The 12,051-nt window shown below is 55.3% G+C and overlaps 1 protein-coding gene across 4 annotated transcripts in view; it reads left to right on the top strand.

Annotated features, from left to right (window-relative positions):
• The window catches only part of Strn4 (striatin 4), a 26,101-nt gene extending 14,050 nt beyond the window's left edge, over positions 1–12,051 (top strand). Inside the window, exons 6-19 of one of the 4 annotated variants that reach the window (XM_013146925.3) lie at positions 1,802–1,943; positions 4,592–4,751; positions 5,308–5,421; positions 5,758–5,852; positions 7,139–7,213; positions 7,302–7,477; positions 7,560–7,607; positions 7,889–8,010; positions 8,666–8,833; positions 8,947–9,087; positions 9,488–9,586; positions 9,729–9,815; positions 10,940–11,174; positions 11,326–12,051. In XM_013146925.3, coding sequence (XP_013002379.1) covers positions 1,802–1,943; positions 4,592–4,751; positions 5,308–5,421; positions 5,758–5,852; positions 7,139–7,213; positions 7,302–7,477; positions 7,560–7,607; positions 7,889–8,010; positions 8,666–8,833; positions 8,947–9,087; positions 9,488–9,586; positions 9,729–9,815; positions 10,940–11,109 — 1,597 coding nt within the window. In that variant the 3' untranslated portion in view covers positions 11,110–11,174; positions 11,326–12,051. Of the gene's footprint in view, positions 1–1,801; positions 1,944–4,591; positions 4,752–5,307; positions 5,422–5,736; positions 5,853–7,138; positions 7,214–7,301; positions 7,478–7,559; positions 7,608–7,888; positions 8,011–8,665; positions 8,834–8,946; positions 9,088–9,487; positions 9,587–9,728; positions 9,816–10,939; positions 11,175–11,325 lie in introns of all 4 variants that reach the window. The other 3 variants (XM_013146924.3, XM_003464603.5, XM_003464602.5) reach the window with 3 other exon arrangements.

Here is a 12,051-nt window from a genome sequence, read left to right as displayed (position 1 = left end):
TATTCATTTTTCTTTTTTTTCTCTCTCTCTCTCTGAAATAAAATGAATTAAAAAAAAAAAAAAAGCTGGAAGTGGTACACACGCCTGTAATCCCAGCATGTGGGAGGCTGAGGCAGGAGGATCGCTGTAAATTCAAAACCAGTCTCGGCTACAAAGTGAGCTCAAAAGCCAACCTGAACTGCATAGTGAGACTCTGTCTCAAAAAATGACAAAAAAAAAAAAAAAAAAAAAAAACAACATTGATGTGAAAGAGGGTGACTCCAAGGCTTGGTCTGAGTCACCAAGCAGCAAGCAGCTCCTGAGATGGGGAGCAGCAGGGGGCGTTGAGGTAGAGCATGTTTGTGTACCCACATGGAGAGGTTGCATAAGCTCAGGGCTCTTGTTCACCAGCTTGCGACTGTGTGGAAAGCCACAGAACCAGGGAGAGTCTGAGGGAATGATCCCCGTGTAGAACCTGGAGCCACCCACGCTGACAACGGAGGCTGACAAAGGGAGGGAGCAGCAGGGGCCAGGGAGCTGGTGTGGGGTGTTTCTTGGGAGAGGAGCCCAAGATAGTATTTGCCTGCCTGGCAGTGAGGAGGCCTGTTCTGTGACGGTGCCAGGAGACCAGGGCAGTAAGTGCTGGCCCAGCAGCGCTAGGCAGACAGGTAAGTCTTTGGTGGCTTGTGGCAACTGGTGGCACTGGCAAGAACTCTGGGGTGGCAGGAATGGGGTGTCAGTGCCCACCTGGACCCACCCGTGTTCCAATGTGGATTCATGGTTGGCAGGCATCCCCTAGAGCACTGATCAAGCCAGCGGCTGGGAGGTAGACATGAGGTGCTCGTTGGTGACAGTGTGGTGCGGGCCTCATGGAGCGGCCCTGCTGGTCTGTGGTCGAGTGAGCAGGTGGCAGTTCCTCTTTGCTCTGGCAGTTCTGCCTCTGGTTCACCTGTCGTTGAGCTGGTGGCATGGTCTCTGTTTTTTTTGGCAAGGAGGGGCAGTATTTATTTTTTTATTGGTACATTTTCTCTTGTCCTTTCTTTCCCTTCCCCTCCCTTCCCCCTTGTTCCTCTTTTCATTTCACATTTTTGTTTTTGGTGGCACTGGGGTTTGAATCCAGGAGCTCTCTGCACTGTACCACATACCCAGCCCTTTACTTTTTTTCTTTTCTTTTCTTTTCTTTTCTTTTGAGGCAGGGTCTCACTATGCAGTTTAGGCTGGTCTTTAATTCACTGTGTAGCTTGGGCTGGACTCTGACTTGCTTGCTCCTCCTGCCTCAGCTTCCCATACTGGGATTAAGGGCATACTTTGCTGTATCCAGCACTTCTTTATTTTTTTATTTTGAGACAAGACCTTCTTAAGCTGCCCAGGCTGGGCCAGAACTTGTTTTATTTTTATTTTTTATTTATTTATTTATTTTGTTATGTTAAGGTCTTGCTATATAGTCCAGGTTGGTCTTGAACTTGCAGCAGTCTTCCTGCCTCAGCCTCCTGAGTGCTGGGATTACAAGAGTGCACCACCATACCTGGCTGGGCCAGAATTTGTGATTCTCCTGCATCAGCTTTCCTAAGTGATGGGGTTACAGGTGTGCTTTCCTCCTGAATGGTCCCTTTCGGGAGGTGTACGTAGGCTGCAACTGGGTCTTATTTTGGTTGAGGGTTCTGATGTGGTATGGCTGGGTCAAGCCATCTAGTCAAGATCAAGGCTCTTTGGACTCAGCCTTCGCCGAGTCCAGGCTCTGCCATGAAGCCTGGGTGCCCTTCTATCTGGGTTTTGTTGCCTGGTGGGACTAATGTCCTGTTTGCATCCCTGTCACGGGCAGGAATGCAGCAGGTAAAGATGGCAAAGAGCGTCTGGGTGGCTCAGTGCTGGAGCAGATCCCCTTCCTGCAAAACTGTGAGGATGAGGACAGCGATGAGGACGATGAGCTTGACAATGTGCAGCACAAGAAGCAGCGCGTGAAGGTGAAACACCCCTGCACCCCACCCACCCCTGTCCATGTGCTGTTCCTGCCAGGTCCCCTCTTGCAGCCCGACTCTCTCCTCTGACTGCAGCCTTCACCTCTGTGTGCCCCCCACTCCTACCTTGCCCAGGCATCCCAGCACTCTTCTGCCTTATCTCAGCTCACGATGTCCTTGGGGCCATTTCTTGGCCCTAATTCCCCCCCCCCACACACACACACACACTGTGCTGTGCTGCCTGGGTGGAGTTGGAGGGTTTTAGTATGACTTGGTCTATGTCTGCCCCTCCACCATACAGGGGCTTTGCAGAGTGTGCCACAAAGCAATTTTTAAAAATTAATTTTGTTTATTTATTTATGGTGCTAGAGATTAAACCCAAAGTCTTTGTGCTGAGCTATAGCTCTAGGCTTTGTTTTTTATTTTGCCCAAGCTGAGCTCCAACTTGCAATTCTCCTGCTTCAGCTTCCCAGAATGCTGGGATTCTAGGCTGGGCCACTACACCCAGCTTTTGAGTAAATATTTATAAATGGAATGAGTGCAGCTGGGCCCACTGTTCAGCCTGGGAGGTTCTGTAGGATGTAGGTGTCCAATCTACTGTTGGTGTCAGGATCCAGGCCTAGGAACCCTGCCCTTGCAGTAGGTCTGGTGATCTGAGTGAGGCCTCCACATTTCCCACTGGGCCTTCCCTGCCAGGGCCCTGTGCCTCTGCCTTCACAAGGACAGTGTCTTCACACACAGTAGGTTCCTGTCCAGCAACTGTCAGGGTATTCCCAGGCGAGCTCTGTATGGGCAGCAGGAACAGGAGTCATACAGTTGGGGCCCTGTGAAGCAGCTTGCGGTCTTATAAATGCTTGTGTGCATGAGGATGGCAGGCAGAGGTACAAGCTGAGGACGGAGGCCTGGGTGGGGATCCTTGGGGCTTTCCCTCATCTTGGCCTTCCAGTGGTGGCTTGTGCTGGGACTCCTTCATCTGTCCTTCCTTCATATATTGCTGGGACATCGCTTCCTCCAGGATGCCTTCCCTAATTCACTGTGGACCCCCCTTTCCCAGTTGTGACTGCATTGGTGGTGACTCTATGCCCCTCCTCTCTAGTCTCTCTCCAGCATGCTCACACCTGGCTTAGGGTCCTGCCCTTAGCTCAGGGTCCTGCCCCATAAGGCCTTTGGGTCAAGCCCTAGAAGAGGATTAGTGGAAACCCAGGTGTTTGAGTCAGGCCTCTCACTTTGCTCCCTGGCCTTGAATCGTGGTCCCTCCTGCTTTTTGGTATTTTTACTTTTTTTTTCACTATGTGTTCCTGTGGGAAACTGGCCTTAACCCTAACCCAGGCTGGCCTTGATCCCACAGTGTTCCTTCTGTCTCAGCCTTCTGAGTACTGGGATTACAGGCTTGTCACTACACCGTGATCATTGGCTTTTTGGTATTTCCTAGACCTTTGCAGTTGTCACTGTACTTGTCCCCTGAGTCCCTTGAGCTGGCTCATGGGAAGGAGTCTCCTAGGCTTCTGCACACAGCAGACCTTCTGTGGCTTAGTTATGTACCCAGATGGTAGGAGACCTGTAGTGTTTCTGGCTGGGCCGCTGCATGGCAACATGACTGAGGACATGGCCCTACACCAAGGCCCCCTGGCTCTGGCTGGAGGACTTGATGAAAATGTGTGTGTGTGTGTGTGTGTGTGTGTGTGTGTGTGTGTGTGTAGCAAGTGCTTTGCTGTGCCACGGCTTCCCTGCTGCCCTGCTACAGCCCACCAGGTGTCACATGTCAGCCAGCATTAGGAGTGCAGTCGGATGGGCTGCTTATGCACTCTGCATGGCTCCCATGACCCTTCCCCTCTCAGAACTCCGACCCTAGCCAGGACCTCGCCGGATGTGCTGCAGTCTAAACCTTGACCAGGGCTTCTGTCCCACTCCTCTGATCCCCTCTGCAGGCCTGAGGCTGGCCTTCTGAGAACCAGAAAATCTGGTGTCTCCAGACTGAGCTCGGGGCCTGCCTTGCTGAGGGGCCAGTCGGCTCAGAGGACTCAGAGCTGTCCTGGCCGAGATGCTGGTTGACACTTAGTGACTTGGAGTGAGAGGGTCCTTTACTCTTGCTGGGTCGCTTAACCACGAGTCAGGCCAATCCCTGCAGGAATGTTAGTGGTTGCTCACAGGCCTGGGGGTCAGGGTGAAAGCAGTGTGTAAAGCTCATCCTGCTGGTATCAGTTGCTCTTGCATAGGCATGGTGACTGGTGCAGGGTGGCCACTTTCACTGTTCTCATTACTGCTGGCCTAGTGGCTCTGTTCTTTCACCTGTTAACTTGTATCTACATGCACACATGATCCACCTTATTCCCTCACCGTATTACCTGACACTTTCTGAGAAGCATGTGTTGGAGGACAAAGTGGTCTCAGTAGAGTCCATAGCCCAAGGAGTCTTCAAAGCCTGGCTGAGGAGGCAGCCCCAACCCCATCACTGACCCCTTTGGGAGGTTCCCAATGTGGTGTGCACCACAGGCCCAGCTGTCACTCAAGGGCAACTAGCTAGTAGCCAAGGCAAAAAGGGTCTGAGGAAGGCAAAAGAGGGCAGAAACCCTAGCTTTTCTGTTCTTAGGGCTGACACTAAGTGGTCTTGGTGCCTGGACATGAGCCCCTATCTGATCTGGTCCATACCCTAGCTCCCATCCAAGGCCCTCGTGCCTGAGATGGAGGATGAGGATGAGGAGGACGACTCCGAGGATGCCATCAACGAGTTTGATTTCCTGGGCTCAGGAGAGGATGGGGAGGGGTCTCCAGGCCCTCGGCGCTGTGCCACTGAGGGGAACCCCCATGAGCTGGGTGAGTTGGCTGTCTGGCCTTCCTCCCTGAGGGTGGGGGTGGGCCCAGGTTCTCCCCTTGCACAGGCAGCCCCTGCAGCTGCTTCCTGCCCAAGTCTGCTCACCGGATGGATGTTTCCCGAGAGCAGAGGCCTGAAGAGCCTGGAGGCCCAGCTGATTGCCATTCCCTCACCCTTCCCTGGAAAGTCCCTGGGCTACAGGCTACTCAGCTCTTCCTGAGGCCGAGCCACAGGCTTCTCAGCAGGCTGTCAGTTCTGGTCAAGCTCAAGGAGGGAACAGGATAAGGGCCTGGTGGGGAGAGGCAGGTAGGGGAGGGTACATCCTTTTCCTTGTGCTATGACCTCTCCAGGGGAGCCTTTAGGTCACATTGAGTGGGTGGGTGGAACTGAGGCCAGGGCAGGGACATACCACCTCATAGAGTCCCTGCCTGCCTCAGTTTCCTTTGTTTCTCACCCTCTCACAGTTGCAGCCAGGCCTGCTGCTTGGGGGAGGTGAGAGCCCCACAAGGCTGGGTTGGGACTGGTAGGCAACTCCTGTTTTGTGTGTCATCCCTGCAGAGAGCCGCCGAGTCAAACTCCAGGGAATTCTGGCTGACCTTCGGGACGTGGATGGGCTGCCCCCTAAAGTGACAGGCCCATCGCCTGGCACACCCCAGCCCCGGCCCCATGAAGGTAACCCCATACCCAGGCCCTTGGGTCCATGGCAGAGGAGGCTGCAGAGCTAAACCCAGGCTTCTGTGTCCTCGGGGGCAAGGCCCAGCCTCCAATCTGCAGCCTCCCTTGTCCCAAAAGTTCGTCTGTCTGTCTCTGTCTCCCTCTTTTGTCTGTCCTGCCCTGTCTGTCTCTGTCTCTGTCTCTTCCTTTCCAGCTGTGATTCTTGGTCTCGTCCTCTTCCCTCTCTTTCTTGCTTCTTATCTCCCTCTCTGCCTCTCTCTGCTTCTCTCTCTCCCTGGCCCTTTCTGCCCCTCCCTCCCCTCCCCCTACCAGGTTCCTTTGGCTTCTCCTCAGACGTATTCATCATGGACACTATCGGGGGCGGGGAGGTGAGCCTGGGGGACTTGGCAGATCTCACCGTCACCAACGACAACGACCTCAGCTGTGATGTAAGTTCTTGGGGTGCTCTCCCTTGGGCATCTCAACTTGCTGGCCCTTGGCAGTCTCTGACCAGGTTTAGGCTCAGTCCCTCTCATGGCTATGTGAGCTTGTTCCACAGCCCTAGGAGGTGACTCTTCCTGCCAACCCCATTTTACAGCTGGTTGCAAAGCAGACAGTGAAAGGAGCTGGTCATAGTCCTGGAGGTGCAGAGCCTTACAGTATCGGTTTCCCCTGTTAGCAGCTCTCCCACCTCTGGTGATATGGGGCCTCAAGCCAGAGCTCCCCCAGGTCAGGCCAGTCTGGCACAAATGGGGTAGTTGGCTGTAGTGAAGGGACCCTGTGGCCAGGACCCTCGGATAGGCATGCGTGTGTGTTTTCCCGGGAAGAACAGAATCTCAGGTGGTGGTGGGATGCAGAGTGGAAGTGAGGTGAGCACAGGGTCTGAGCCTGGAGTGCTGTGCCATGGGGTCTTCCATGTACCCCAGATGTCATCCCCTGGGGAGTATGGAAGCAGCAGGGGAGCCACACAGCCACAGATCTCTGGCTCCAAATTTCTGTGGCATGAATGGTATCTGAGGTTGGAGCTTGAAGTGCCCTCAGTCCAGAAAACGGGGTTCATCCAGTGTGAAGCCCATTTTGGACAGGGCATAGGGGCCTACCTGACAGTCTCGTTGTGTCTCAAAAGCCCATCCTTCCTGGGTTCCCACTCAGCCACTGGGTTCTGCCAGGGCTGTGCAGGACTTTAGGGACTCCTGCAGAGGCTGTTGGTGTGTTCCCAGATCTCCCCATTCACCTGCTCCTCTCTGCAGCCAGGTGTCTGATCTTGATGTCCTCCTCTCTCCTGGGCTGCATGACCTCTTATCCTATCTGCTGCTCTTTCTTCTAACCTAGGCCTCCTGGGGTGACTAGAGCCACCTCTGTCAGTCCTCTCCTCTGAACATCGCTCAATTTTCTGTAGACCATTCTGGCCTCATCTGCTGCTTTCCAGACTATGCATCCCAGTTACCCCTGTCTGTCAGAACCTGGCCCGTGCCCCTGCTGTCTCCTGTTTCAGGGCCTCTGCACATGCTGCTTCCTTCTCTGCTTCAGATTAAGTTTTGCTCCCTTGTTATTGCCTCAGGAGAGCCATTGGCTCTACAGAGGAGCCAGGCTGCCTGGTGCCCTGTTCCATGCATCTTCACTCATAACACTGTTTGGAGTTCATGATCTTATGCACTTAGGATCTGCTTGTCTCTCCCCAAAATTCCGTAACTGCGAGAGGCAAGGTTGAGGCCCAGACTTTGACACCCTGTAGGAACTTAATGAGTGGGCACAGGGACCCCACCAACCACATGGGAAGAGGAGCATCAGGGCCGGAGCCACAGTCTGGGTGGGTGAGAGATGTCGTGAGGCTCAGAGTCAGTGTCTATGTGACTGCCAGGGTGACAGGGACGCTGAAGCAGCCCTCCTCCCCTCAGCTGTCTGACAGCAAAGATGCCTTCAAGAAGACGTGGAACTCCAAGTTCACCCTCCGCTCACACTACGATGGCATCCGCTCCCTGGCTTTTCATCACAGCCAATCGGCGCTTCTCACTGCCTCTGAGGACGGCACTCTCAAGCTCTGGAACCTGCAGAAGGCAGTCACGGCCAAGAAGTGAGGGCATGAAGACAGCTGTGTGGCAGGGTGGGCCTAGCCTGGGCATCTCAGTGATATCCAGCTTCTCTGTCTCCAACAGGAATGCCGCTCTGGACGTGGAACCGATCCACGCCTTCCGGGGTCACAGGTAGGTGTTGTCCGTACCTGCCAGGAACTGTATTCAGCCACATTATGTGACCCTGACCACCTCCTAGGCCCAGGAGACCCCACTTTGTGTTGGCATCCCTCTACAAATCTCCTTACTTCTGGGTCCAGTTGGGTTCACACGTTGAAGACAGGTGGGGCCAAGGTGCATAGCCAGACCCCACCTGTTGAACTCTTTTAACTATCCTTGAAGAATACTGGTGAGACCAGCAGAGGCAGGCTTGGCTTGTCGCCCACCTTCTCTTACCTACCCTCGCACTACAGGGGCCCTGTGCTGGCAGTGGCTGTGGGCACCAATAGCGAATACTGCTACAGTGGTGGCGCTGATGCCCGAATCCACAGCTGGAAGATTCCAGACCTCAATATGGATCCCTATGATGGTTACGGTGAGGACAACCCTGTCGCCTATATGCTCTTACACATGTCCCTGAGCTATACGTCGTCTCAGGAGAGTCCAGAACTCTGTGCCTTCCATCAGTGAGACTGTACTGTTTTCCACTGAAGAATCATCCTGTGTAAAGTCAAGGGTCAGACCCAGCCAGGGGAGCTACCACACTCTAGGTGTCAGCAGGCTTAGCCAGGGGCACCAGTGTTGAATTGATGGCTTGGAGGCAGTGGTGGGGCTTTGCAGCAGCCAGCTATGGAAAAACCAGGTCCTGGGTCTGGCCCACCCAAAGCTCAGGCAAAGAAGGCTCCTGATGTGACCAGAGGTTGCAAGTGCTCCCTGCCAGGCCGTCAGGGACTTGGAGTCCCAGCGTTCCCACTGAACAGTTGGTTTCTGGGCCCTGCGGAGACAGCAGTGACTAGGGAATCCCGGGCTCCTAAAGTCTGAGGAGACCTCAAAGCCGGTTGCTGCCCAGAAGATCTAGTGGTCAGTCAGTGTGAGCAGCCATATAGTGCAGGTCCTCGGGGTGGACAGTTGGAGGCCAGGCTTTGGCATGAAGCCCCTGAGGGCTGCCTCGGCCCAGCCACCTGGTCTAGCTTTGGGCTGTCTCGGAGCCTGCAGTCCTAACAGCCCATTTCCTCCCTGGACCGACCCAGACCCCAGTGTCTTGAGCCACGTCTTGGAGGGCCATGGGGATGCCGTGTGGGGCTTGGCCTTCAGTCCCACCTGCCAGCGCCTGGCCTCCTGCTCTGCTGATGGCACCGTGCGCATTTGGGACCCCAGCAGCAGCCCAGCTTGCCTTTGTACCTTCCCCACAGCCAGCGGTGAGCAGGGCCCAGTGCCTCATAAGCAAGGGACAGAAGGGGTGGGTGCTGAGGAGGCCCCAGCCCCAGGGCAGGGCCAGGCGGTGGGACAGCCTGCTCCCCTCTGTCCTCAGAACACGGGGTCCCCACTTCAGTGGCCTTCACCAGCACCGAGCCTGCCCACGTTGTGGTCTCCTTCCGCTCTGGCGACACCATCCTGTATGACCTAGAGGCTGGCAGTGCCCTCCTCATGCTGGAGTCCCGAGGGAGCAGCGGTAAGGGAGGACAGGGCAGGCCAGTGGGATTGAGGCCTGAATGCCTGATGAGTTTCCATTCCTCCCCTGTCTTTGGGGATAGTTAGGGCAGGATGACTCTCCTGGGCCTTCCTAGGCCCAAGTAGCAAAGAAATTAAGTTCAGTGGAGGCTTGGGTGGCTGATAAATGGGACTGAGAGGAGGCTAGGGATCAAGTCATGGATATGGACACTTGGGTGAGTAGACATGGTGTTTCCTGTCCAGTGCTCTGCAGAAACAGTAGTGTGGCCCAGGAGTGGGTCTGGCTCCCATGGCCTCCAGGCAGAGATGTAGGAATGAGGTGTTGGTGCCACACTCTTGGCTCTCTGTCTTAGTCTTCCTGATGTCTCCTTGAGCTTCCCTCTGTCCCCTTTTCCTCCCAGGCCCAAGCCAGATCAACCAAGTGGTGAGTCACCCGAACCAGCCCCTTACCATCACTGCCCATGATGACAGGGGCATCCGCTTCCTGGACAATCGGACAGGTAAGGCCTCACACTTGGCTGGGCTGTGGGCAGGTGGAACCTGGTAGTCACAGAGTCTCCTCTCAGAGCATCTTCCAGCCCCTCACCTGCCAGGTAAGGCCCAGAGTGGGCAGGTGACCTGCCACTACTCTCTCTTCTTTAGGTAAATCGGTGCACTCCATGGTTGCCCACCTGGATGCAGTCACCTGCCTAGCTGTGGACCCCAATGGCGTGTTCCTAATGTCAGGAAGTAAGCTGATCTCTCTTGGTGGTCTCTTCCCCCCAGGGTGGGAAGAAGGGGACAGGGAGGAGAGCTGGGCTTCAGTTATGGGCATATGCTCCAAGACATCCTTGGGGCTGGGGCCCAGCAGGGGCAGAAGTGATGGTGGTCACAGCAGTGGTTACAGCACAGCCCTGTGCTCTGAACCCACTAAGGCACATGTCTCCTTCACCTTGTTCCTCTTCTGAGTAGCCTTGGAAGCTGAGTGGTTTATCCCCACTGGACAGACAGGCTGTGGGGCTACGGAGTGTTGGAGATTGGCTATATATCACCATGGGGTGCAAAACTGGATATTCACGAGGATTTGAGCTCTGGCTAAGGGCAAGCAACCAGATTTGGGGTGGCTGGGCTCTGCTGAAGGTTGAAGCCTGCACCCATCCACACTGCCTCTTGGTATCAGACCTCTGTGAGACCTATGGCAGTGATGGTGGCATGTGAGCGTGTGTCCTATGTGATAGGGGTGGGAACATGGTGGCAGAGGCTGGGGATGGCTTGGTGGTTGAATAGCTTAGCCCCAGATCTTGTTCTCTAGCTGCTGGGTAATGGCAGCAGCTGTCTTTGCAGAGGGTGTGAAGGGACCATCAGAGAAACAAGGCTGAGCTTGATCTGGGAGCTGTGATGCTTGGGGCAGGGACTAGAGTCCTCATGTCAGCCTGGCCCTGGAGCCTGAGCCAGGTGGTCAGTGTGTTCTGGGGTGGCCAGCGTACGCCATCACCCTGACCCCTTCCCTCTTGTTTGTGGTGCTGGGGATGGATCCCAGGTCTTGAACTGCTAAGCAAGTGCTGTGCCTCTGAACCACAGCGTGGCCCTGTTGGGTGTTTTCTTGCTCCTTTTCTCCCGCTGCAGCCTCCATAGGGCCCTGTTTTGTTGAGTGCGCCTTCCAGGGCCTCATACACAGTGGTGCTCAGTGAATAGTTTGTAGCTAGATGGATGGATGTTTGACAGGGTGGGGACAGAAGGGCTGTCCCTTCTGCAGAGAAAAGGAAGGAAGGGGCTCAAGTCTTAACTCTCACCAAGGTGTCCGGATGAGGCCAAGTGAGGGGTTCAAGAGCTGGGTATGTGAGGACCTCAGTGACAGTTCCCTGCCCCCCTAGGCCATGACTGCTCCCTGCGCCTGTGGAGCCTGGACAACAAGACCTGCGTACAGGAGATCACAGCCCATCGCAAGAAGCATGAGGAGGCCATCCATGCTGTCGCCTGCCACCCCAGCAAGGCCCTTATTGCCAGCGCTGGTGCCGACGCCCTGGCCAAGGTCTTCGTATGATACCTACCTGGCCTGCCCTGGCCACCACACTGGCTGAGGAGCAGGGCCAGGCAGATGGGGCTGAGGTGAGGGCCTGTATTCCCTTCTGCCTGGTACTCAGGTGCCAAGCCCCACAGTCCTATGAAAATGACTAGGGTTGCCCTGGGTCACAGAAGGGAGGCTGATCCTGAGGAGAGGCCCTCAGGGTGGTGGTCCAATCTCCTCTGTCTCCCACAGGTGGCTGCAGCCTCACTTGGAGGTTCGAGATGGCCTCTCTCCACCTGCTGTGGAGCCTGGTGGTGCTAACTAAGGACCCTGTCCCAGGAACGGCCTCCTGCAGCTCTTGTCCCCATACACTGGCCTGGGGATGGGCCCTGCAGGAATTGCTGCTGGGGGCCTCAAATACCCATTCCTGCACCAGCTGTCCTCTCACGTGCAGCTCAGCCAGGGCAGGAGTCTTCGGGGATCAGTTTTTCCAAGATGCCAGAAGGTGCCAGGTTCTCCCCTTGACCCCCACCCCCTGGCCTGTGGGAGCTGTGCTGGGAGGGTCTCCTGATGCCCCTCCTCCTCGTGGATCCTTGTAGCAGTGGGAGCCTGCTTGGCCCACCTCTTCACCTCTCCACTGCTTTCTAGACACTAACCTCCAGGGCCAAGGCTGTGCCCCCAGACTCCCAGGGTGCCCTTCCCTGAGGCTTGGGGGTAAAGTGAGAGCCCTATGTAGCTCCCTGTATATCTGTATAAATGAATGGGATTTTAATGGCACCCCTCCCCCACGTTATCACTGTGTGATAGTCCTCGTCTGTCCCCTCCTGGCTCCACATTTTGCCTCTATTTATTTCACTCTTCATTTGGGTCTCACCCTGTGCCCAAGCCCTTTACTGCCCTTTGAGGTTCCTGTTTATAAGCCACCCTCTGCCCTGAACTTGTACGTGGAAACTTGTCTTAATAAACCCTTTGGAGTAA

This window comes from Cavia porcellus, unplaced genomic scaffold, assembly GCF_034190915.1.
Source record: "Cavia porcellus strain 051 isolate PalLab524CR breed Dunkin Hartley unplaced genomic scaffold, mCavPor4.1 scaffold_7, whole genome shotgun sequence".
NCBI classification, from domain to species: Eukaryota; Metazoa; Chordata; class Mammalia; order Rodentia; family Caviidae; genus Cavia; species Cavia porcellus.
This window is presented reverse-complemented; position numbering and strand designations above follow the sequence as displayed.